Genomic DNA, 25,720 nt, shown 5'->3' with positions numbered 1-25,720 from the left:
TCATATTTAGTGCTATAGGCTCTTCTGCACGGTTCTGTCCAAAATAAGAGAAAGTACAATATGAGAATGTTTGTTTCTGACTGTGAAAAGACAGCAGTGACCTTTTCGTCTTGTTGGCAAACTTCCCAGTCTATGGGGACCATGGACAGGGGCCAGGACCAGGAAACGCACATGCACACACACACACACACACACACACACACACACACACACACACACACACACACACACACACACACACACACACACAGAGGCCTGAGTGTACACCAGCCCCTCCCAAATCAATGCAAAGCCAAGGCCCATGTGCCACATTTGGCCCTCCTAAAAAGCTCCAGGGAGAGATTCCATTTGTTCACTTCTGAGGTCATTTAATTGCATTTGCTGTGTTATTCTATAACAATCTGCTCATTACAAGACTTATATTTAACCACCACAATTCCATAAGAGCTAAAAAGCTAATTACTGCTTGTTAAATTTATAAATAATGCATGTCCAGTCACATTTTTTGGCCTGTAGCCCATTAGTCGAGTTACTTTCCTCTAGCACATGTGATGGAGAGTGTTTCAGTGTGTGGTCTGCAGCATGACTTTAATAGTGACTACTTGGTGACTGGACTGTAATGGCTCAGCTATTCGCTGTGTTTCCTTCACTACTAATGCGACCCAGATGGGCTGGCAGGAAGTAAACTATCTCTCTCTGCCTGATTCATCTCCCTCTCTCCCTCTTCGGCTTTTTTTTCAAAACTCCCATTCACATTTTTTTTGTTTTATTCACTGGAGACTCTGTGACAGGAAATAGAGGCGGTGCTTTTTAACGAAGAAGTTCTACAGAATATGGGTTTGTGTTTTCTTAATATCTTTAACATTGTGACATCTTTGTTTTTCTGTCTTCGTTTCTGTTTTTTTTAGAGTAAAAAGAAGTTTGAGAGAGAGTGTCGAGAAGCAGAGAAATCCCAGATCACCTACGATCGGTTAGATAATGACATCAACGCCACCAAATCAGAGGTGGAGAAGGTAGGAAGCTCCCACCTGCAACACAACTGCTGTAATCTAATTTGTTCCTCTTTGAGCCAGCTTCTCCTTTCTTTTATTGTCAGTGAAAACACCAGCATGTTTACTTTCAGTCTACAGTATAGAGGGCACATGACCGAAGACAGTAAATTATTGGACAAGCCGTAGCTAAATTCTTAACAAGGAATAAACACACAGTTCTTTCGTCTTTTGACATTGAAATTTCAGCAATTCAATAACTTCATCGCACTGCCCTGATACCTAGTAGTTTGTTTTTCTTAAAGTTGTATAATTGATGCCTATGAAATTATACTGTAGCTCCCTTTTTCCTCCACACTTACTGTATAATTAGACTAGGTGGATTAAGTTAAAGCTTGAAGGAAAATAAACCTTTTCCAAATAGAGGTTAAAGCACAGCCCACTAAGCCTTGTTTTTAGATGAGGTACTGTCTAAAAACTGAACAGAACAGAATAACTATGGAAACTAGAAGGGCACTCGGAGAGCGCAGAACTCCGCCAAAGCCGAATGCCCCATCTCGCAATGTTAATAAAAGTGAAGAATAATTCGGATCCGCTTCTAAATTGAATGGGTTCTTCTTTGGCCCACGCTACACCCTTCCACCAAGATTCATGAAAATCCGTCCAGTAGTTTTTCCGTAATCCTGCTGACAAACAGACAGACAAACAAACCGAACCGACAACACATCGTCCTTAGCAGAGGTAATAAGAGTATTAAAGTTTGTAGTTTTAGGTTTGTAAATCTTGTATTTTATTAATAGTGTTCAGGGCAGTAGAAATCTGTAACATTATGTGTATGTGGGGTTGAACCCATGTGATATCTATTAAAACTAGGACTTTCAATCAATTAAAATAGTTAATCGCACATTTTTTATCTGTTCAAAATGTGACTGAAAGGAAGATTTGTCAAGTATTCAATAGTCTTATCAATATGGGAGTGGGCAAATATGCTTGCTTTATGCAAATGTATGTAAATATTCATTACTGAAAATCAATTATCAACACAAAGAGGCTTCAGCTAATGTGGTTCTGATGTTTGTGTTTGTGTTATCGTTCAGGCCAAAGCCCAGTTCTACCTGCGCACTCACATGGCCGATGAGAGTAAGAACGAGTACGCTGCTCAGCTGCAGAACTTCAACGCGGAGCAGTGGAAACATTTTAACAACGCCATACCACACATCTTCAAGGTAAAGCACACATGTTGCCCTGTAGCTTTGCATCCATGTTTGACGTGAGTTTATCGTCCTGTAGGGATTTGAATTACAGTCTTAACTAAAACTGTATCTATTTTTTCCTGACTTTCGGTTGAATCACAATTCCTTTCCGTGAACAAAATTGAGTAAATGTTCAACAATATGCGATACTGTTCTTTTTCGTACAAAACCGGAATAACATACAGCAGAATTGCCTTTTAAATCAAGTTTTTACTGTGATGCTCAAAAACAAAAGAGACTGTTTCTTTGTCTTTGTTGCATATTGTTGCACCAGCAGCACAGAAACTTCCACTTTTTACCTGCTGTTTCACCTATTTTTAATGTTTGGAACCAGCTTGTCACTTACACAAACTTCCTCACTAAAACTGTCATGTTTAGAGAAAGTGTCGTGCCATGCGTAAGTGTCCCATTAAATGTTTAACTTAGCAGCTTGTCTCATGTAAACCATTACTAATATACTGACTGGGTATCAGTGCTACTAACTCTGACAGGTTGTTTACAGCTAAGAGGCTCGCAGAAGTGTCAGTACGAGCACTTTGTTAATAGTGTTTATTCCATCTTCTCTGCTCCATGTTACAGAATCTGCAGGACATGGACGAACGTCGGACGGTGAAGCTCGGAGAGACGTACCGGTGCTTTGCTGAGGCAGAACGGAGAGTCATTCCTATCGTCTCCAAATGTCTAGAAGGAATGGTTTCTGCTGCAAAAGCTGTCGATATGCAAAGGGTATGTAGTAGAGTGGAGGACGGAAGTAAGAAAGAAGAGAAAAAACAGTAAGAAAGAAAACTTTTCTGAAGAAATAAGCTGTTACTTAACATACTGTAGGGTAGGGATAGAGAGAGGGAAGAGGAGAACTTATTTTTACTTGCTTGGTCTCTTCCCTCTATTTTTGTCTCCCACCGCTCATCTGTTTCCATCCTCTCATCTTCCCAGGATTCAGGCATCGTCGTGGAGTCGTTCAAGTCGGGCTTTGAACCTCCAGGCGACTTCCCCTTCGAGGACTTCAGTCAGAATCTGAGCAGAACGGGTTCAGATGGGACCATTAGCAACACACCCAAAGGAGACCGAGACCGAGAGAAAGACGGGGCCCCGGGGCCACGACCCGACCCCAAACACCCTATGAGCAGAACCAAGAACAAGCTGTGGCTGTTTGGGAAGAAACCAAAGGTACGAGGAGTGGAGGGTGCTTGTGGTGTTGTTGCATTTTTATCTAATGAAGCAGAAGTGCCAGAAAATACACTATAAAAAAAATGTACAACAACATTATGTCATAGTCCAGTCTCAATAAATATGTCAAAGTTAAAAAAAAAATTCAACTAAAATCAGAAAAATAATAAGAATTGGAGTGGTTGTCGGTGAAGATTTATCAAATTGAGCATCATGACTTCATACTAGTGAAGTGATTTGCCATATTTCACTTTGTTTATAAATAAAAAAAATTTCAAGAAGAGATTGTGAAACAGGGGAAACTCCTTTGGAAACATAATTTTTAATGTTATAACTGAAGATATGAGAAAAACAAATAATTTTCTTACAACTGTGCTTATATAAACACATAAAAAGGCAACCTCTTCTGGAAAGCTATTAACAAACATCTGTAGGATGCTTGTAATTTATCTTTAATTCATATCTACATTGTTTCATAAGCGCAGATGTCATATGTTCTTCAAAGTACGAAAATGCTTACGAGAGCTCTTCATAATAAACTACAGATATAGTAGTCATAGAAAGTGCCTTCAGAATTTTAAAATTATTTGTTTCTATAAATAACAAGGACTGAGTGTTTATTAACGTTGCTGGTTGTCAGTTCACTGTTCAGTAATGTCATTTGAGAAAGCACTGTGCGAGTCATTATAGTTAATGCTCCAGTTATTATCCCCAACCCTGCAGCTGAACACCAGCTTTATTAGTCACATCCTGAACACTCATGATTTTATGACTTTCTCTGCTCCTTAGCTGTGTCCTCAGCTTGTCTCGAGTTGTCGGTTTTTGTCACTGTTTGAAAAAACACTCTCAAACCTTTTCTCCAATACGCTCCTTGGACCTTGGCCCTCTCCATAAAGACCACGTCGGTCAATCATTAACTCTGCTGTTGGTTTTTTGTTAGCGTCATCAGCTGCCTCACAGTATCAGCAACCTGTGTGATGGATAGGGTGTGTGTTTGTGTATATGGGTCACTTTAATTGTTTAACACACTGTGCCCTAAATTTTCAAAGGCGTGTCCCATACAAGTAGAAAAAAAGGTGGCTTCATATCTCTAGTATTTCTCTCTAACATTAAGTATTCATGACTAAATAAGTAACAAAGTAAAAAAAAAGAATAAATTACATTTGATTTATTTTTATTTATTCAAATATTGCTGAATGCTGATTGGTGGTAGAAGTACATGACATCACTTTATTTCAATGGATCCCCGCCTACTTCAAACCAATGGAAACAGCACAGAGAAAAAAATAAATATATCAATATCTCATGTGAAATAACTTAAACTGTTCGAACTTTGGCAGAAAATACTGTGCTCATGTCGGACCCTTTCACTCATACTAAGATGCTGAATGAGAAAATCAGTTTTCAGAGCCTTTAACGAATTCTCTGTGGCTCTCTGACTTCCTGTTGGTTCCCTGCACACGTAAATGGCATGAAATAATTTACTGATACGGCTCTTTGAAACAGGTTTATTGCCAAGTAGGTTTTAAGTAAATACCACAAAAATCAAGAATCATAAATTTAAAATAGAAATTTACAATATAAAAAAAATATGAAAAATATATAAAAAAATAAGTGAAATATGTCTGAAACGAAATGAGCTGCACAGTGTCTAAAACAAATAGGATGGAGTGTGCAAAATATTCACTGCTCCATTTGGACTGAATTGATCAAATTCTGATCTCACAAAAGAGTCAATTTTAGGTGTTATTCACTGTTTTACAGCAGTTTCTTTTGTAGTAATTGTGAATGTGTAAAAGGCATTTTTTGGGCCAGTGTGTGCGTCACATGATCCTGCAATACCGACTGTGGCCACTACGCCAAAACCACCTCACAGCCTCCTGTTCTCCTGGGGGGAACAATAGGAACAATATTTAAAAAGCTTGACTGAGTCAGTTTAGAATTCATCAAAGGAAAAGTCACACACGAGTCACGCTTATGACTCTCTCATGACTTGGTGTGAATAATATCTGTGTAAACCTGAATGCTTTGATGATGAAGAATGTGTCGTCCTGACCTCTGGCTTTGTCCCTCCCTTCCTGCTCCCCCACCAGTCCCCTTCCTCCTCTCCTCCTCCACCCCCTTCCTCCTCCCGTCCCTGGTCCACTTCCCACATTTTTCCCCCATCCCGGTTCAGCACTGACTTAGTGAGTCACTATCTGTCTGAGATAAAGACTTCAGTACCCAGAATCCCCCAGAATTTGAGGGGCCTGAGGAGAGGGGTGAGACAGGAAGTAGCGTTGTAGTGTGTTTGATTGACAGGTTGATGTGATTTTTGTTTGCTTTTTAAATTTCTTCTACAGGCTGTCTGCAGTTTCTGGAAAATAGTTTGAGTTCAGTTAAACTTGACACCGGCTTAAAATATATTCATTTTAATCTTAAACCCAGTTTTTAGATGTCTGTTTTCTGCTCTCATAGGTCTGATTTGATTTAAATTTTCAAAGTTTAACTTTAATTTTAACTCTATGAAACTTGCAGACACCATGTTGTGTTTCTCTCATTCATTTCTTTTTTCATTTCTTGGGTTTTCTGTTTCTCCCATTCCCTTTCTTATTCCCTCTATTTCTTTTGTTTTTGTGTGATTCTTTCTCTCCTTTCATTTATGAGACAGATTTTTGCTCCAATCACAAGAGGGAGGATCCTTGGTGATAGATGGTGTGTGTGTGTGTGTGTGTGTGCGTGTGTGTGTGTGTTTGTGTGAGGGATTTGGAGGGGTTTTATCATTGTATTGGAAAAAAATGTGTTTCCAACGCCAGGTGTGTTGCTGTGATGTTGGCCTGAGTTTGCAGTGATCTCTTAATGTGTGTGTTGGAGTGGCTCTGCTAACAGTGTCAGTATGCTCTGAAGCAGAGCGTTCTGCTTTCAGACAGTTTAACTAACTTGTGAATAACACCTGGCTTCAGCGCCAAGCCAACGCTGTGATTGGCTCCTGTTCCCGTCAGCTCTTTTCAGGACCATCTGTGATTGGCCGCTTTTGAATGTGGTTAAAGTGGCCGTAAGACAAACAGGCGAACAATCTGGGTGGCTGACCGTCAGTGTGACTACATACATGACTGCTTATTGATTATTATTTAATCTAGAAAGATGTATTCCAGACAGGCAAGAGGATTTTATATATTTAGTAGGACATTTTCATTTAATAGGAGGTAACACTTCATTTTAAAGGTCCGCAAATTTCATGGTAATTAGGTGATAATTAGCAAGTTACCTATTTGTAATTTCTTTGTAATTAATGCCAAATTACCCCAATATTTACTTCAAAATGTTTTGAAAATTTAAACATAATTTCCAGGAAAAGAATACAAAGTTAATTGGTATGCTTTATTTTCATGTCTGCTGATAAATAGAGAATAATTAGCAAATAACTTCTTTGAAATTTCTTTAAAAAAACTCCCTGAATCATTACATTAGCTACCAGGTTACATTTGTGCAGACAATAAGTCACACAATGGTGAGATTTGTGCCTCATCAGAAGTGTCTATTAGTTTTGTTTTTCCACCTCCGATGAAGAGCAGCGCACAGCAACTTCTCAAGACTAAGGGCCCTATTTTAACCATTATATGCTGTATTAGCATATCATTATTGAATCATGTTAATAATAAAGTAATTTTCGATACATTTTGGGGTAAATATTGGGGTAATTTGGCAGTAATTTCAAAGAAATTTCAAATAGGTTACTTGCTAATTATCACCTAATTACCATGAAATTTGCGGACCTGTAAAAGGAAGTGTTACTTAATAGGAATATACCAGAATGCATTTTTTTCCTCCTAATTTGCTTGAAGGAATATTTTGTTTTCATTATTTAACCAACAAAAATCAATCACAATTTTACTTTCATGAAAAGCCTCTTAGTTATTGAATTTTTTTTGTAATTTTTCCACCAAAGAGATTAAATATATAAATAAATTCTGCCTCCCTGGTTGCTGATGAAAGCAGGAAATAAAACTAGAAGTGAAACATTGCACACCAGCAGAGTAGTATTCATATTCAATGGTTCCCTGTATAATTACTAAACATGAACCATTGAAGAATATGCACACTAGCTTCCTGATGTACAATGACTCGATTCTGATTATGTCATGTAGTTTCATCCTCTGGAAACAGTGTGAACACGTATCGATCTGACTGGTTTTCATGCTGACCAACTGGCTTGTTGGTGGCTGTGTGACATACTGACAACTAACCAGCATCCCATGTTGTTTGTCTCTTTTTACTGTAATGGTTAATGCGTCTCAGTGGTCAGTCAAGATGGTAAGTGTGTGTGAGTGTGTATAGAGTAGTTATAAGAAAAGCCATCAGTGTAGGTGCTGGTGCATATGTCCTCCCATAGTATATAAAACCAGTAGTTTCTCCTCTCTTATAGTAGTTAAAACAGATTCCCTGCCTTCAGATATAATATTCTTTTCACCTACTAAAGCTGCATTACACCCACATAAATACAATTTATTATATGTTTATTTATTATATATATTTATATAACTTCAGAAGCAAAATTGTTGTTATTAGAAAGCCACAAGGGGGAAAAAAACAAGCTTTTGAATACTTTAAATTATGTTTGAATACCTGAATACTTAACCTGGCAAACAAGTATCCGAATATCCAAATATTAATTATTTAGCCACAGTTATTTTGATTTTTTTCCTACGTGTCTGTTTGTTTCCAAAGTCACAAATTAACTTTCAACCTCAACATGTCTTGAGATTTTTGGTGCATCAGTCAGTTTTAATGTTTGACATATTGAGATTTAATTTTTGCAGTTGAGCATTGATAACAAGGTGTTTATCTGCATTTTATTAACTATTCTTTAATTTAAGATAAGTTTGAGTACAACAGCTACATGCTGATTTACATGCTGTCTCCCTCTGTGGAAAGTGTGTTAAGTGGAGGCTGCTGGGCTGTCTGTTTTTCTGGGATGGATCCTTCACATTACTGACTACATTCTAAGTTGGTATGTAGTTTAAGATATGTGTTTGTTTTTTTACCACCAGGCCCCATCTCTGGAGGATTTCAGCCACTTACCCCCCGAGCAGAGGAGGAAGAGGTTGCAGCAGAAGATCGACGAACTCAGCAAAGAGCTCCAGAAAGAGATCGATCAGAGGTAGGGCCTCCCCCAGTCCATATCATCAACACACATCCAGAAAAATCAAGAAAAATAAGCCCAACGTGGATGTGCTCATGTTGTTCATTTCTAACCTATGAACTGCTCATTATCACTAGTACATCCCATCAACTCCAGTGCATGTTTGTTTTGTGTCTTTCAGAGATGCGCTGAACAAGATGAAGGACGTGTATGAGAAGAATCCACAGATGGGAGACCCCATCAGCCTGCAACCCAAAATATCAGAGACCATATGTAACATGGAGAAGCTGCGCTCGGAAATCCACAGAAACGAGGTATGAAAGGGAGATGAATTTGATTTAAATACAGACAAAAATACCCGGCTGTAAAACCCAAGAAAGAGGTGGAAGGTAAGAAAAGAAAGATAAGAGTGTTATCTCAAGTCTTAGATAGCGAGTGATAGCCCCATCTCCTGGTCAACTACGCAAAGAGCTGCTCTGTGTGGATGATGGTGGTGTCGATCAGAATATACTACTTGTGATATTAACATAAGTCTCTCTCTCTCTCTCTCTCTCTCTCTCACTCTCTCTCTCACTCACTCACTCTCTCTCTCTCTCTCTCTCTCTCTCTCTCTCTCTCTCTCTCTCTCTCTCTCTCTCTCTCTCTCTCTCTCTCTCTCTCTCTCTCTCTCTCTCTCTCTCTCTCTCTCTCTCTCTCTCTCTCTCTCTCTCTCTCTCTCTCTCTCTCTCTCTGTTGACAGACTTGGTTATCTGAGGTGGAGGGAAAGCAGAGCTCCCGAGGAGACAGAAGACACAGCGCTGACAACCACCATCACACTCCTCAAGGCAGAGAGAGGTAAACTCCTTCACAAAAACACAAAATATATGTTCACGGCAAAGTGATCCGTGAGACAAAATAGAAGTTTTATTCATGAAAACAGCATTATCAAAATCACACTTATTCTTTACTTTAGGAGTCCGTAATTTTGGAATAATTTCCTAAGACGTTTCCTATAAAGAACAATGTAATTTGGTACTGATTATTGGGGAAATAAAGGTTCAATTGGTACTGTATTCTTCATTAATTTAATTTAATTTAATTAAATAATTGATTTGAATTGCTTTTGTAAACTAAAGAGTATTTTCATCAGTGTACAGCAGATATGCTAAACATGTAAAATGAGATTTGTATAAAAGCAAGCATACAACAAATATGAAGAATAATGTTTCCAATAAAGAACGTACCATGAATTAATTAATTCCCTGGGTTTAAATTGAGCCATTTCCCCTGTAATTAGTACCAGATTACATCGTTATTTGCAGAAACTCCTTAGGGCATTGGAAATCTGGAAATTGTTCTAAAATTACAGACCCAATAAATAAATATTTTATAAATAAAATATAGCATTACCTCAAAAATCGGCTTGTCATTGATTCACCTTTTTAAAACTCGGAATTAGTTGGAATATAGTTAAACCATTTGTGCCAGCAACTGAAATTTCCTTTGGTGGAAGTGTTTGGTGGAAGGCTTAGCACAAATCTGAAGACATTTTCAAAATAAGTCAAACTATTTGACTGATAAGTGAGTTTTTCTTATCCTACTATATCTAGTCTTTGGGCACATGGGACTACTGTTCTTGCATTAGACTCCATTATATTTTAGAACAGTAGTCCAATTTGCCCAAATACTAGATATAGTATGATAAGATTATGGCTTTATCTCAGAAACTACAAGGAGCACAATCAAGTATTTGGTATCTATGAACTCATAACAAGTTGAATATCAAAGATCTGCACATAAATGCAGTGTAAAAAAATATTTTATATAGAAAACATTTAATAAACGCAATGTAAATGTCAATGTCAGAAATCCTGACTTTGACTAGTAATAAAAGTAATTTTTCATGTGATCTAAAAATGTCAAAGTTGTACTGTTAGATACTTGTATACTACTACTACTTGTATGTCCGTGTGGCATTTTTCCTTATCATACCAAATATAGTCTCTGGGCACAAATGGGTTAAACCACATTCAAATGGACTTTACAGTTAAAAATATCCACAACAATACGAAGGTTACCATCTTATTTTTTCATTCTGCTGTGATGTATTTGAATCATGCAAACACAAAGCTCAGTCCAGCTGCCTGTTTCCCATCAGTCCTGAGGGCAGTTATACAGATGACACCAGTCAGGAGCATCACACACCTCAAGTCCGGTCAAGCAGCGGTCCTCCAAAGCCCGGACCACCCAACCCCGACCCGCACGAGTTTGATGACGAATTTGATGACGACGACCCGCTGCCCGTCATCGGACACTGCAAAGCGCTCTACTCCTTCGATGGTGAGGACAAAAAACAACAACTCCTCAGTTAACTATGTGAGGAAAGAACAGCCACATTTATGACAGCTGACAGCTATAATACAAAACCAACCAAGCTATAGCTTAAAGGTTGTGTTATTAGGGTGTGATGTAGACAGAATAAGAACATTAAAGTTGCAGTGTGTAGGATTTGGCGCCATCTAGTGGTAAGGTTGCAGATTGCAACAAACAAAGTTGTGCCAAGCGTGTAGGAGAATGTGTGTTTAATGTCAATGTGGTTTGTTTGACTCTCAGGTCAGAACGAGGGGACACTGGTGATGGCAGAAGACGAGGTAACGCTTGTTTGGTCACTTTAATAATCCAGTTATCCAGAAACTCATTGCGTTCATTTAAAAACATTTTTTTTCCCCGCTGCAGGTGTTGTACATCATCGAGGAGGACAAAGGCGACGGCTGGACGAGGGCGAGGAAGCAGGGCGGAGAGGAGGGCTACGTCCCCACCTCCTACGTAGAAATCACCATGGAGAGAAACAGCAAAGGTGCTGTCACCTACATCTGAAGCTAACACTGTCCTCTCATCCTGTCTGTCGTCCTCTCCATCCTCCCTGCTTTCTGTTCCTCAAAATAACACTACAAAAGGAAAAAAAAAAAAGACTGCATCTCAACACCCGCATGGACATTCATCTGTTTTCTGATTTCCATCCCGTCTATCTGTCTTGTTTATCCCTCTAACCCTGTAACCATTCGTCCTCCTCTCATATCTGTGGGACTGGTGTTTCAGAGGTGAGTGTCTGAGCACAGAGACAAATAGGAAAAACGTATTTTATGGTGTTTGAGTGATTTCGTATGTTGAATATGAGGCCTGTGTGTGAGAGTGTGTGTGTATTGAAGATGTCTCTACTGCTGTTTTAAGCCTCATGCCGAGGCTACACCACTTCTTATCGATCAAAGTGTTTAAGTTTTATGTAATATATTAGAAACAATTTATTTTTAAATATTTCTTTTTTAAACTGATTTTACGCTCTTTGGATTCGTGTGTCGACATAATTCGAAGCTGTTCTGATTTCATCTGTTTTTATTTTTGTCTGATTGCTCTGTGTGTGTGTGTGTGTGTGTGTACGTGCACATTTGTTTTTTTTCTGTGTTACCTGTGCCATCACACTAAAGGTGGAACTACACTTCCAGAGGTTGGTCTGGTTTCAGCCTCGGTAGTATTTTATCATACAGTTACAGGAGTTTGGCTGATTTGGTCTTTTTGATATTGTCTGTCCTTTCAGAGCAGAGCTGGAGGTTTTAAAGGATTAGGCTGCTGTTATTCTTCATTTATATTTATTGTCAACAAATCCCATGAAAAGATCAAAACCAACAATGTGTTAGTTTGTCAAAACTTCATGAGTTTCCTACCCTGTCTGTGGCCCACTGGTTCCTACTGAAGACGGAAATCTTTAAAAACAGGTCACAAATATATAGTTTCATTTTTAAAACAGCTGGTTGATGAAGTTTTTAAGCAAACATTAATAAAACTGTAGTAAATAGTCCATTTTTGGGGACTATTTTCAGTTGCAGCCAATACATTTTATATAAACTGTGACCTGAATTAGACCCTGGGGCAGCTGTCGGAGTGAGAGAACTTTTCTAGAAACTGCTGAACTGTATACTGTAAGTTGCAAGGCCAAAATATGCAAAGAAAATCTAATTCTAATATAATATAATAATTTTAAACGAAATTGATTTTGGTATCATATTTAAACTCTAAATTCATCCAGATTAAGACATTAATTATGTAGTCAGATGAGTGTTTTCCTCTGTGGAGTTAGTCATTGGTACATGACTCGTTCGACAGGTCTGCACCGCTCTTGAATTTTATTCAGGAGAAATTCCAATTATGAGAAAATTGATTTAACACATGCAGAACAAATCTATTCGTTGTGTGTTTTTGCATGAAGTCTAATGTCGTCTTGTGAACCCAAATCACAGGTTATGGCCTTTGTGTGGACACGAGTTGTGAACAGGTTTATCGGACTGTTTTATTTGAAAGATTTTTAAAGAAGAAGTCAAAGTATCCAATATTTCATAAGGAAATACATAAATAAGATAAGTCAGAAAAAATAAATATAGTTTTGTGTATCAGAAATATAAGTTATTCTTTCTTATCCTTTTTTTCATCTGGTGACCCCCTCAGAGTTTTCTTGGGACCCTTTCTGGCAGCACAGAGGAATAAGAAATACACAGATACTACTTGTTAGTAGGATCAATCCATTGTTGGTTTTGTTTTTTTATGGTAAACTATAAGAATATATATATATATATATATATTTATATATATATATATCAACAGCCGTATTCTTTAATTCTAAATTTAGAAACCTCCAGTAAGGAGATAAAGTTAGGAGAGGTGTGCAATGTGAAAATGGTTTCATCACTTCAGTTAAATGAGCCTGTAAGAATAATTCTCTCTCTGACAAATCATGTATTTTACATTATCTTGCACTCATAAACCGACTGTTCTTGGTTATTGTTTGAGTCACTGATTAAAAAAACGCTCTGAGCATTAGAGTTTCCGTTGGTATCCATGATATAGTCTAATCCTCTACTGTAGGTGTTTCACAGTAGCTGAACATCTCAATATAATCATGTTTGAGGAGTTATTGTTGCAGCCGACGCCTTGTAGTACAATCCTGGCACCCAATACAGAGAACAGCTAAGTTGAAGGTGTTGCTGCCATTTATTTGTTGGCATTATCATGTAATCAGTTCTTACACAATTACTGGTGAAATGTGTTTTAAAGGGGAGGCACAATAATAACTTTTTGTTCATCCCTTTTTCCACTCTGTGAATCAGTTGTGAGTCTATCCTCTCCTCCAATGAATCCTTCCATCTGTCCTTCACCCTATCTGTCTTCTTCCTTCCTTCCTATTTTTTCTTGCTTTCTGTCATCTCTCCTCCCATCTGTTTATCTATTTACTTTCTTGTTAATTGTCCCCACCCTGATGGGAAATCTACCCTTTTAAAATATGTCAGTCTCTCTGTATGAAAAGTTTTCTTCTGTTAAAATCACAACCCTCCTTCTCAAACCCTCAATCATGTTTGTGTGTTAGTGTGTGAGAGATAACTGCAGCACCTGGTGTGTCTCGTAGTAACTCACTCTCTCCTCTATGTGACTGCAGGTTCCTGAGGGCTGCAGGGTGGCCGGGCCATTTGATTGGCTGGTGGAGGGCTCACGCTGATTGCTGATTATTGGTGGTGGTGGTGGTGGTGGTGGTGGTGTTGGGGTGACCCAAGAAAGAGAGAGTAATGAGGGGAAAGAGAGAGGTAGAGAGGGAAAGAGCGATGAAGTGGAGGGCAGGTTTGCATGTCTGCATGCTCACATATCCATAATCAGCAAAGCATTCTGGGTAACTAGATGAAGAAGGGAGGGCCATAACTAGAAGAGGAGATGACCTTAAGTGGCAGCCGCTAGAAAAGTCCCACCTTGACCTGCATGAGTTTTCTAAACCTTTTTTCGACAAGCTGCAAAAGTTTGACATGGAAGATGAAGCCACTGCAAGACTTTAGTTAAAATAGAGAGGCGAAGTCCCGCCGGCTCGGTGGACCACCATGGGACCTTATTTTGGAAAAAATATGAACGGTAGTCAATGGCGAGAGACAAATATTTTTTTTATCCTGTACAAATTGCGCCATGAATCACACATATGTTTGTCAATTTAAAACTACATTTTGCAAGTCAAGAAAGTCTCAGTTTGTTGTAAAACTGTTGAAGTATCAGACTGAAAATATGTAATTAGAAAGACTACACACCCAAAAGTGGCGTAGTGACGTCTCTCTCTCTCTCTCTCTCTCTCTCTGAATCTACGATGCCTGTGTGTTTCCTACTTGGATGAACTCACACCAGCAACGGGTCTGATCGTTCTTTCTCTTCCCGGCTGATAAAAACACAGGGAGTGTCTGGATAAAACACATCACGTAAGATAACGTTTAACTTGTGCATGGAACATAGCTACGTTGGCTAGCTGGCTGTGATGGTGACGTACTGTATATTGTGCGAGACAAGAGATGTAGTTCACTGAGCGGTTTCACACAAAACTGAATGATACTACGACAAATCTACGACGAACTGTGACTTTCTTGACTTGCAAAATGATCTATTAAATGTAAAAACATCATATGTGTGATTCATGGCGTAATTCAAACGGGATCAAAAAAAGAATTGTCTCTCCGTTGACTACCGTTCATATTTTTTCTGAAATAAGGTCCCATGGTGTCCACCGGAAGAGGCGTGACTTTTCCTCTCTATAAACAGAAGCTGCAACTTGTTGCTTCCTTGTCTTTAAGGGTCTTGAAAGATGGGACTTCCGTGAGGGCCACACATGTTTAACAGCCTTGTTACGGAGCTCACGGAGAGCAGTACAACAGCACGGTTTCCTTTGTGGATTTATCCTTTAATGACCGACAGGAGCATCTCCACACCTCACTGATTCGCTGTCTGCTTTGTGCTTTAACAGGATAGTTTTCCTTTAATTAATTAAATACGTCTCCTCTGTAGGTGCTGGTGTAGTGACTACCATTGAAGTTTCTGGTAACACTTCATTTTACAGGTCCGCAAATGTCATGGTAATTAGGTGATAATTAGCAATTAACCTATTTGAAATTTCTTTGGAATTACTGCCAAATTACCCCAATATTTACCTCAAAATGTATCGAAAATTACTTTATTATAAACATTATTTAATAATTATATTCTGCTATTTCCCAATAGCTGGTAATTTATTTAAAATAAATAAATCAGACTGCCAACATGTGAATTTTACCCCAAAAATTCTGGTCCAGCAAAATCAGTTGAAACTCCGACTGTCAGGGTTTGTCACCTTTTAAAGGGTCAGTTGTGCTTTACAGTATTTGCTGCCACTAACAATGTCAGTGCTGCACTCATCCCTGTCATCATCATCTGTGCTCTGTTGGTGATGTCTGCCTGCCTGCCTGAGCCACTCTGCTCCTCATGCCTGCCTTCATCCTCATACAGTCGCATGTACAGTATGTTAACGTGTCCCAAACATCATCCAGCAGTCTCATCTGTGACTTTAACTGCAACTTTACAAGTGTGTGTGTGTGTGCAACTTTGGCTGAGTTGTGTGTTGAATGCTGCGTCATCCTGATGTTTTAATGGAAGTCCGGCATGCGTATGATTATATTTTTGTGCGTTTAATGTTACTCATTAGGCAGATAGCAGGACTATCAGGTGTATACAGGACCTCTCTTTCTCTCTTTTCCCACCTTTCCTCTCCTTCTCTTCCTGGGTTGTAATACCACCAGTCGACCAGCAGATGGGAGCATTCACTCGTCAAACCACAGCTCAGCTCTAGCTGGACTGAGCTGCTTTTAATATCACCAAACATAAAGAGGAGCTCTGGTGTCTTTGCAGTGAGACTCTGCCTTAAAACCCCACGTCGTTTTACCGTGGAGGGATTATTCCACGTGTACTCTTCTGCCTGACTACATCTCCCTTCAGCCACCTGGGCTCAGCCTTGCCTCCTGGGACTCTCAACTGCATCTCCATAAAAAAAAAAAAAATGTTTTCCCATTTTAATCAGTTTGTATTTGTGAATGTGACGACACACGCATGTATCACATGTACGCACGTGTATGGAAGGCCAAACACGCCAAAAAACATGTTGAATTTTGGCGTGTTTGTCTCTCCGTACACATTATTATGTAAATGTGTGTACATGTACCCGTGTTACATGCGTTACGTTACCGTTGAATGATTTGTACATATTAACATCTTTTTATGTCATGCTGAATGTGTTTCCATGGTGATTGTTTTTAGGTTTTGTTTGATTGACACCCTTCATGAGCGACAACAAGGTTTGAATTGAACCGATGCACTTTGCCCTGAAGTACTACAGCATTTGAATCTGATTAAATGAACGAGTTAATGAGTGGATGGATGAATGAAGGTCTGTGCTGTCTGCTGAGAGAGACGTGAACTTTATGAATGACCACTGTGCAGCAGCGAGAAACACAAAACGGCTCTAGTAATTTTCTCCTCACGACGGTTTTTATACTTTTTTTACTCTACGACCAACTTTTATTTTGCATGATTTTCTAGATTCTTCGAATTCATTCGTCTCTCTGGTGATTGTTTTTTTTAACCATTCACTGTACGTCATCAACAGACCAACAAAACTACACACACTGAAGTAAAGTTTGACTTCCCTTTGATGCTATTTAAGACAGAAACGCCACTAATGATTTGGCTGCTTGTCGATCTAAACAGCAGGTGGCGGAGTTGTGTTTCTTCGATGAAGCTGTGAAATGTACAGAATGATGCTGTCGGCGTTGGTACTTGAATTTCGGTCACGCTTCTCCACATTTTACTCTCCGATCTGCATGTTATCATTTTGCATCAGAGAAATAGTTTGACATTGAGATAAATTTGCTTTCCGCAACTTGACTTTTCTACACTGTACGGATTAAACAAATGGCACACAGACTGTGTTACCTTCGATCAGAGCGTGGCTAGCTGTTTCCCCCTGTTTCCACTCATTATGCTAAGCTAAGCTAACCCGCCGCTGGCTGTAGCTTCAGATTTACCGTACAGATATGAGAGCAGTGTCGATCTTCTCGTCTAACTCTCCGCAAGAAAGTGAAAAAGTGTTTCCCCGAAAACTATTCTTTTAGCATTCCCTCCCTAATTTTCTTAGGGATGCAAAAATGCGCAAATGAAAGTAACCATTTTCTGCAGTCTTACGACGATGCCTTGCAAACCCTTTTTGTTTTTGTGTACACATCTGATGTTAGCTACAGCTGCTGGCCTGCTTGTGATGTGTGCAGTCAAGTGTTGCATATTAGATTTGTTGTTGCAGTGGTAACGCAGTCACACTGTTCAATCCAGTTTTAAAGCAATTAGCGCTGCAACTAATTGTTTTTCATTATTGATTTTATTATGTTTGATTGTTTAATCTATAAAATGTAAAATAAAAATAGTGAATAATACCTATCGAAAGTTTTAACAGCCCAAAGCGATGTCTTCCAATGTTGTTCAATAATCAGTCCACAACCCAAAGATAATCAATTAACGATATCAAACAGAGAAAGGCTGCAAATTTAAGAGAACTTTTCTGTGCTATATGGTTTTAACACTAAAACCAGTACGTTGTTTGTAATTGTAAATGTGCGTTCAAATACGTAGTGGAGATGATAATCCTCTGATGAATGCAGCGACCACAGTTTCCTGCTGAATTAGTGTTGATGTTGCTGTGAGGATTCTTGCAGGACATTTTTACTAACTCTTAAACAAGACGGTACGCTCCAAAAATGTTTTAATTTTCTTCTTAAATGTCCGTCTTCAGGTTGGCTCATTAGACATGTTTGGAGTGTACTGTCCCTTTAATCAAAGAATACATGATGTCAGTAGGAACACAGCAAAAGTCCCATTAACGATTACATCTTTATAACATTAATATACATACAAAAACTGTGAGCTGAGTATTATAATAGCCACTGAATATTATAATAATATAATTCTGAATATTATGCAAAAATATGTAATAACAAAGCAGCTTTGAGATGTTAATGATAAAGTTCTTCTCCTTACTGCCAAGCTACTGTGAGCATGGTGCTGTTTACCACCCAGAAAAAAAACATTCATCATGTTTGTCCTGTGGAAACTTTGTACAGATTCTCTCAGCAGCGTGTTTTTTTCTTTTCTTTATCAGAATCAACATCCAATCGCTCAATCAATAAATAAAAACAGCAGCAGGTGCAGCGTGATTCTGCAGGATATTAACTTAACATCCATGTAAATGTGTGTTTTTACCATGTTGTATGTGTTGTAATAACCAATGGCAGTACTTCTCTTTCCATATTGTTGTGCACATCTTTTTACTTTGAATGTTGTCAGACACTTTGTGAACAAAATTTCTTTTTTCTTCTTCCAAGATATTGTTCTAATAAAAAGAAAAAAGCAGCAATGAAAAAATGGATTTGTTTTCTGTGACATTTTTTATCAGCGCGGGGAGACAGAAGTGATGACATTAAATTCAGCTGTGACTCCTGAATCTGCCAGATGGGACCTGTGAGAGATCTTTAGTTTACTACTCTGTGTAAAATCAAGAGTAAAAGTAAAGTACGTTAGTCTACGTTAATCATAACAGCTAGAACACAAAGCCTGCAAACGTGTCATCAAGTTTTCAAGCAACACGTGTATTCATTCAGCCAGTTGACCTCCGCTGATCGTACATCATATTTATTAAATCATAATAATAATAATATAAACATAGTAAAATCATCTTTTTTTTTACAGTCATCTTCTACAGAAAATATGTACAGTCTATTATTAACATGCTAATATTTCAAATATGTACAACTTTAGTCTCACATGTTAACTTCTGTCATTTTTAATCATTTCATTCATGTTTATGCAGAAACAAAAATATTGTCATCTGGAAAAAAAGATGCTGCTACAGCTCAGATCTTCTGCTCCTATAGTATGTAAATAAAGTAAAAAATATTTACTGTACATCTTTGTCATCTGATGATTTGAGAAGAAACCCCTCACTATTAATATACACTATATAATTCTACTGTTTCTTGACTTTTTTTTCAGTGGTTTTGTATCAAAGGTCACAGAGATAACTTTTAAATACACATATTTCTATCTTGACAATATACACAGACGTTGCCTTTTGTAGGTAAATTTCCTTCCTCCTTTTATAAAACTATTGTCTTAGTTTGATTTTACCAGGAATAAATACAGAGTAGATTAACGTCTTTAAGGAGACATCCTTACATTTTACTTTTAATGTACTCGTCACAACATGTAGAGCTGTTTTTCTCCTTAACATAGAATTATGATCTCCATTAACTGGAATGTCAGAGTAAAAATTAAAATAAAATTAAAATTAAAAATAAAATAAAAGTGCCTGATCAGGAAAAATTTCTAAACCAACGTCTCGCTTTAAGCTTCTCTTAATTTTTTAAAATTTAGCTGCGCCCAAACGGCACATTTCACCATTTATTTGGAGGATTTTTGTCACCAAAACATGGAGGAATTTAGTGACCGGTGTGGATGCTGCATCTCCTCGTCTCAGCAATGGAAACAAGTGCGTAGAACAAAAATAATAACTCAGACTTTATCTGTATGTTTTAGATTCTCCCTGTATGTGTGTGTATTTTTACATGTGAGGTCTCGTAGTTGTGAGTCTGTGACCCAGTCTCAATCCCAACTCGTCAAATACTGCCGATTGGTCAACTTTCAACTAACACCAATGTAAACTCATGCGCGACGTTATTCGACGGTCGGATTAAGTGATGTAGTATTAACAACACGAGAGTCCGAGACGGGTCAAACAAACGCAAGACTTTCAACCAGGAGACCGCTGTTCATGTCAGGTGTGAAACTAAAAGTAACGTTGACTTATTTTGTTACGTCCCCGTGAGTCGTTAGTCACGTGAGTCGCTAGTCAGTGAAGTTAACATCAACCATGACCGTTTCCTAAACCTAACTAAGTGGTTGTGTTGCCTAAACCTAACTTTCTGTGAAAACGGAAGTTTATTTTGAAAGGACACTGTGCATGTAACGAGCGTAGATTGACACGCCGTCCCTGACACGTCCAAAAGTAATGCAAGAGGGGTACCCCGTGCGTCCGTCTCTGATGTCCAAGCGGCGGTATTTGATGAGTTGGGAGTGAGAATGTGCTGTGAATTGTGGGTGATGTGTAGTCTAAACAAACTGAAGTTGCAGGTTTATGATGAATGATTAAAAACAGCAAAGTCTGGAACCAAACTGGCGTTACTCTGGAGCAATAAGACGACTGAACAGCTGCTGGATTACTGACAGCATCATGTTCAGCTGCAGGAGAGTGTCTGTGTCTGTGTGTCTGTGTGTGTGAAGTCCTCTTCCTCAGACTAACAGCAGGTCGTTCTCAGATCAACTTTCTGCCTCGTTCCACTTTATTTCTCTTCCTCTCTTGTCACAGCTGATTTCTGATCCAGCTGATGCTCTACTGAAGTCCAAAATGCGTCCCCAATGTGAGTTGTTGCTCAGGTCAGATTAAGGTTTGTGTTTTGAGCGGGGGCTCCAGTTTCCGTGACAACGCAGTGAGGATGAGGTTGAATTTGTTGTAGCGATCTGATTGGTTGACAGAAGCTCCGCGGCTTCCCCACAGCAGCCGCAGCTGAAAGTCCGTTTTAAACACCTCCAGCAGGTCTTCATCGCATGGGAACCCTGAAGACAGAAACTTATTATTGACATCTTCTCTTTCTGGTATTTAATTTACAAAAATACATTTGTGTCTTTGTGTGTGTAACTTTGTTTTGTAGTTTTCTTGTTTTTACCTTGTAAGAGCTTCTGCGCATTGGCCGTGTAGCTGTGTGCGTTGTGTGCGACGTTGCGTGCGGCCTCCAGGTGGCGCAGCATGATGTCACAGCCCTGGTCGCTAGTCTCCCAGAGCTCCGCCCCCTCAGGTGTGATTGACGGACGCTCCATCAAAGTGAGGAGGGGCAGCAGGAGGGGGACGCAGACCACCGGAGGGGAGGCAGCTGCAGGAAGAGGAGGAAGAGGAGGATTTAAAATATAGCAGAAACATTTTTTGTCCTCTTGCGCAGGATTAAATTAGCCAGACAGAAATGAGATGATTCACGACCTTTAATTTCTGACCAAAATACACATAAATCCCTGGTGTCTGGTGTTAAACTTCACAACAAGTGCATGGATGCAACTTCATGGTCTTTTTTTTTTGCAGATATTTGGCTGATTTTTCCTTTTATTGATTCGATGTTGGAGCTGTTTCAGACTCCCTGACAATCAGTAATACTCCTTGGATCAATACGTTGAAATGATGAGATGTGATTTCATCTGTTACTGCAGTATGTGTGAGTGTGTGTTCAGTACCTGTGCCCTCATAAAGGTTCTTGTAGAAAGGTTTGAGTGTTTTCTCGTAGCTGATGGCGGTCTGCGTGTAGTTCCTTCGTAGAGCCGTCCATGTTTCCTCCAAACGACTGATCTGTAGAGAACAACAACTGTAAGTGTCTCAAACTCCCTTCATATCATTTTATTATCGCTACCAGAGATAATTAAACAGGCTGAAATGGTCAAATGTGGTTTTATGTTTTCATACAAACAGAGACACATGATTATAAAATAGCAAACAAATGACACTTAAAATGTAGATTATTTATGGGAAAAACAGGTGAAACATTTCTGGCAGGTTATGATGGACAATTTCTGTGTGTTAGATATTGTGTGTGTTACCTGTGGCAGGTCCAGAGCTTTCATCAGAGCTGTGAAAGCAAACAGGTCGCCCACCGTGTCCTTCAGCTCCAACGCGACCAGGATGATGCGATTTAAGGTAGACGCCCGCTCGTCCACGCTGCCCGTACATCCCAGAATATCCACGGCAACGCCTATCGCCATGGTGTGGTGCCTGGGAGAGACGGAGGAGAGGTTGATTATCAACACCAGGCGACAGCGATGACTAATCTGATTTGACGGCCTCTGTGTTTGTTTATCAGACAGGAAGTGCAATGAATCAGCAGGTATGAATCACTACTGACGTCTTCTCAAATATCATTTTCGGCTTCAGTTAAACCAGTTGTTTCCAACCTTCTTGGACTGTAACCCCTTAAAATAAAGACATTTTAGAGGTCTCAAGAGCTGAAAGAACCCAGTATCTCGCTAGGAAAAAATAAAAAAATAATAAAAATGTCAGAGAATAAATTATTGAAGAAAGAAATATATATACGCTATGTTTCTTTCTTATTGCTTTAATAACTCTTGTGACCCTTGGGATTTGTTTTGATAGCCCTTAGGGAGAGAGGTGTCGATCTTCTCATCTAACTCTCTGCGAAAAAGTAATAGTAAGTAGTAGAACGTTTTTCCTAGAGATGTCGAACTATTCCTTTGCAGGTTGAGTGTCAATTATCTTTTTTTATGGGGACTTGAACTTCCTGGATCTGTGATGCAATATTTGTGCTGTTGTGTGTGTGTGTGTATGATGTGTACCTTTCCATCAGGTCCAGTCTCAGCTGTTGACCGTGAGGCAGCGTCACCAGCTCCAGACCGGAGGACACGCCCATCTGACCTTTAACCTCTGGAGTCACTCCGACTATCCTCGCAACCTGTAGGGAAAAAAGATTTACAATCGTTTTATCTTCCTCACTTATTCTGTCTATTCTGTTTATAGTGTATGTGTGTGTGTGTGTGTGTGTGTGTGTGTGTGTGTGTGTGTGTGTACCTGGCAGTCGGCCATCAGCAGGTGTCTGGCGATGCTCTGGTGATTGTGGTTGAGCAGCAGCTCCTTCGCTCTCTTCAGGACCACCATCTCCAGCGGTTTGTTCTCTGGCGGAAGAAGTCGAGATCCGAACTCTGCCGGCCGGAACGTCGACTCCGTCTCTTCGACTGGCCGCTGGAAACTGCTCCTCTTCTCTTCCTCCTCCCTCCCTGCATCCTCCTCCTCTTCCTCGCTGGTGTTTTCTAAGGCAGCGATGGCGTGATGGTAGGAGCTCCTGTCCAGCCCTCTCCTCCCTCCCGCCTCCTTCTCGTCCCCCTCCTCCTCCTCTCTCCCTCCCTCCCCCTCTCTCCTCAGCCTCTCCACGTAGCTGCAGAGCGGAGGCTGAAGCTCGAGGTCCGTGATGGGGTTACGGGGATTTGATCCGTCCCACTCCAGCGGGCTGCAGGACCTCAGGTCTGCAGGGCTCGGCTGCAGCCGCTCAGTCCATCCTGAATCTGAATACTGGACCAGTTCATCGGGAGAAAGTCCAGAACTGGAGGAGCTGTAAGAGTCTGTAGGAAGCAGCTGATGGAGGAACTTCAGGGGTTTGACTGGAGGTACAGGGCCTGTGGTGGCTGTGGAAGAACAATCACTGTATTAATATTTGATATGACACATTAATAGATATGCTGCTGGCCCCGTCCACAGCAGTACATTTCTCACATGTTGGTGCTCCTGTCTGTTTCTCCAAACTGGGGATGTGCCGACCACCACCTACTCTAGGTAATACACTGACTATGGATAAGTACCTCTTACAACCCCACTTCAAAACACCCAGACTATCCCTTTAAAACATCAATATGTAAGGGATAATGTACAGCGAGCCGGTCATTGTAGTGAAAGAATCCCCACTTCGCGTTGGGTTTGCAGCATCGCCCTATTACACGGCTACTTACTTAAGAATTCAACATTTTGACACAAAATCGGTCCTCCAGAGTCCGACATCAGAGCTGCGCCCATAGCAACGGTCTGTTATACATAGCAACGCCGTGATTGACCAATCAGAATCGAATATTCAACAATTCAGCCTTGTAATAATGTACATTATTACCCCGTTAGTTTGAAGTGCTCCCAGTAAAGCTCTGTGTGACATAATAAGTGCCCAGTAAAGAAAAACAGCAGAGAAAAACTGCAAGCTGTGGATGCATTTCATGAAGTTACCTCCACTCCTCCATGTAGAACCAAGAGTGTCCACACTCGAGGAGTCCAGGGAAGGTACAGTCAGCCTGGGGGAGGTGGAGGAGGAGTCAGTGAGGCTGGAGGAGCTGGAGGGGAGAACCAGCGGCTGGAGGCCGGGGGAGCGAGGCAGTCGAGCCAGCGGCACCTTGCTGGGTTTGGGAGGCGGTTTGGGGCACAGCTGGCTGTCAGAGCCCCGGATGGCCTGGCCTGTAAACACAGGAACAACGTGTTTCATCTCGGAACCAAATTGAATCAGTCAATGCAGTAATCCACTTTGTGTCTGTATGGCAGTGAACCATAGAAGACCACAGTTTGTCTTTTATTTACCGTATTTACCAAAGTTGAATCAGAGAACCAAAGTATGCGTGAAAGTACGGATTTTTAATTTCCTATTTGCATGCAAACAATGGCAGGAGCAAATAAGGAGAGAGTTTACACCCACAGGTGTGTGTGTGTTTTCGGTTTTACAACAGATAACATTGTTGTACTGCTGCTGTTGGGACTAAATGAAATGTAAAACAGGAGCAACAACGTTTTTCTTCTTTCCTTACTGACTTTACTGTACTTTTTATTGACTGCATTTATTGTCATTTATTAATTTTTTATTTGTTTTTAAATTTTTTGTCTTTTATTTCCGTCTATTTTGCACGTCTTGTGAGGCACGCTGTATTACATCTTTACTGTGTGTATGAAAAGTGCTGCATAGATAAAATCAAAACTGAAGTGCATTGACAGCTTCTGATTTATTTGACAGCAACAATGCGCTATACATTCAATACCTATACATTATATCTGTAAAATACTCAATGTATAGCGCATTGCCGCTGTCAGATAAATTAAGTAAATTCAGTTTTTATTTTATCTATGCAGCACTTTTCATACATACAATAAAGATAAAATTGACAAAAGAAAGACGTTCAAATATGGCTAGGAGAACGCCCTTTAGCAAACAAAAATATACCGCACTAGATCCCAAACAAGTGCATAACATGGTTACTAAAGCAGTATATAAATAACTAGGTTTACAGATGATCTTCAGGTTGTGCAATATTTCTACGTTTTTTGTTTTTGAGAGGCTCTGTTATTCAAACAGATTTGTGTTATATTATATTTTAGCTTCCAGGTGTACTGACCTGCCAGAATCTCTGCAGGTCTCTGTGGGCGGGAGGGGCTCAGCACCGGCTCACTGCCCGTCCGAAAGACTGGAGACTTGGGGTTGGGGCTCGGGAGGAGAGGGTCAGGAGGCTGCTGGGGCTGCGGTCTAGATCCTGGGGAGATGAGGAGACGTCGGGAGAGGACAAGTAGAGGCGGTTACAACAAGAAGAGAGAACAGAATAAAGGAAAAACAGGCATGTAAGGATGAGGATGTCAGATTGTTTTGGATAGTTTCTGTCGTCATAAAGGGGTTTCAGACGATCTGATAGGCTCTGTAATACTAATCTCA

The 25,720-nt window shown here is 39.8% G+C and overlaps 2 protein-coding genes across 4 annotated transcripts in view; one reads left to right on the top strand and one right to left on the bottom strand.

Annotated features, from left to right (window-relative positions):
* The window catches only part of fnbp1l (formin binding protein 1-like), a 54,536-nt gene extending 35,728 nt beyond the window's left edge, over positions 1-18,808 (top strand). The window contains exons 6-16 of one of the 2 annotated variants that reach the window (XM_074635110.1): positions 909-1,013; positions 2,087-2,215; positions 2,822-2,968; positions 3,176-3,409; positions 8,440-8,549; positions 8,713-8,845; positions 9,271-9,365; positions 10,669-10,850; positions 11,124-11,161; positions 11,247-11,367; positions 13,996-18,808. In XM_074635110.1, coding sequence (XP_074491211.1) covers positions 909-1,013; positions 2,087-2,215; positions 2,822-2,968; positions 3,176-3,409; positions 8,440-8,549; positions 8,713-8,845; positions 9,271-9,365; positions 10,669-10,850; positions 11,124-11,161; positions 11,247-11,367; positions 13,996-14,003 — 1,302 coding nt within the window. In that variant the 3' untranslated portion in view covers positions 14,004-18,808. Of the gene's footprint in view, positions 1-908; positions 1,014-2,086; positions 2,216-2,821; positions 2,969-3,175; positions 3,410-8,439; positions 8,550-8,712; positions 8,846-9,270; positions 9,366-10,668; positions 10,851-11,123; positions 11,162-11,246; positions 13,540-13,995 lie in introns of those variants that run through there. The other variant, XM_074635109.1, reaches the window with a different exon arrangement.
* Positions 18,809-19,057: 249 nt separating this feature from the next.
* The window catches only part of bcar3 (BCAR3 adaptor protein, NSP family member), a 51,981-nt gene continuing 45,318 nt past the window's right edge, over positions 19,058-25,720 (bottom strand). For both annotated transcript variants that reach the window (XM_074635101.1, XM_074635102.1), the window contains 8 exons: positions 25,410-25,544; positions 24,259-24,483; positions 23,062-23,672; positions 22,830-22,945; positions 22,080-22,251; positions 21,720-21,831; positions 21,164-21,367; positions 19,058-21,053 (listed from right to left, as the gene is read on the bottom strand). In XM_074635101.1, coding sequence (XP_074491202.1) covers positions 20,875-21,053; positions 21,164-21,367; positions 21,720-21,831; positions 22,080-22,251; positions 22,830-22,945; positions 23,062-23,672; positions 24,259-24,483; positions 25,410-25,544 — 1,754 coding nt within the window. In that variant the 3' untranslated portion in view covers positions 19,058-20,874. The remainder of the gene's footprint in view (positions 21,054-21,163; positions 21,368-21,719; positions 21,832-22,079; positions 22,252-22,829; positions 22,946-23,061; positions 23,673-24,258; positions 24,484-25,409; positions 25,545-25,720) is intronic.

Source organism: Sebastes fasciatus, chromosome 5, assembly GCF_043250625.1.
Source record: "Sebastes fasciatus isolate fSebFas1 chromosome 5, fSebFas1.pri, whole genome shotgun sequence".
Lineage (NCBI taxonomy): Eukaryota > Metazoa > Chordata > Actinopteri > Perciformes > Sebastidae > Sebastes > Sebastes fasciatus.
The sequence above is the reverse complement of the archived record's forward strand: the minus strand, read 5'-3'. Positions and strand labels throughout refer to the sequence as shown.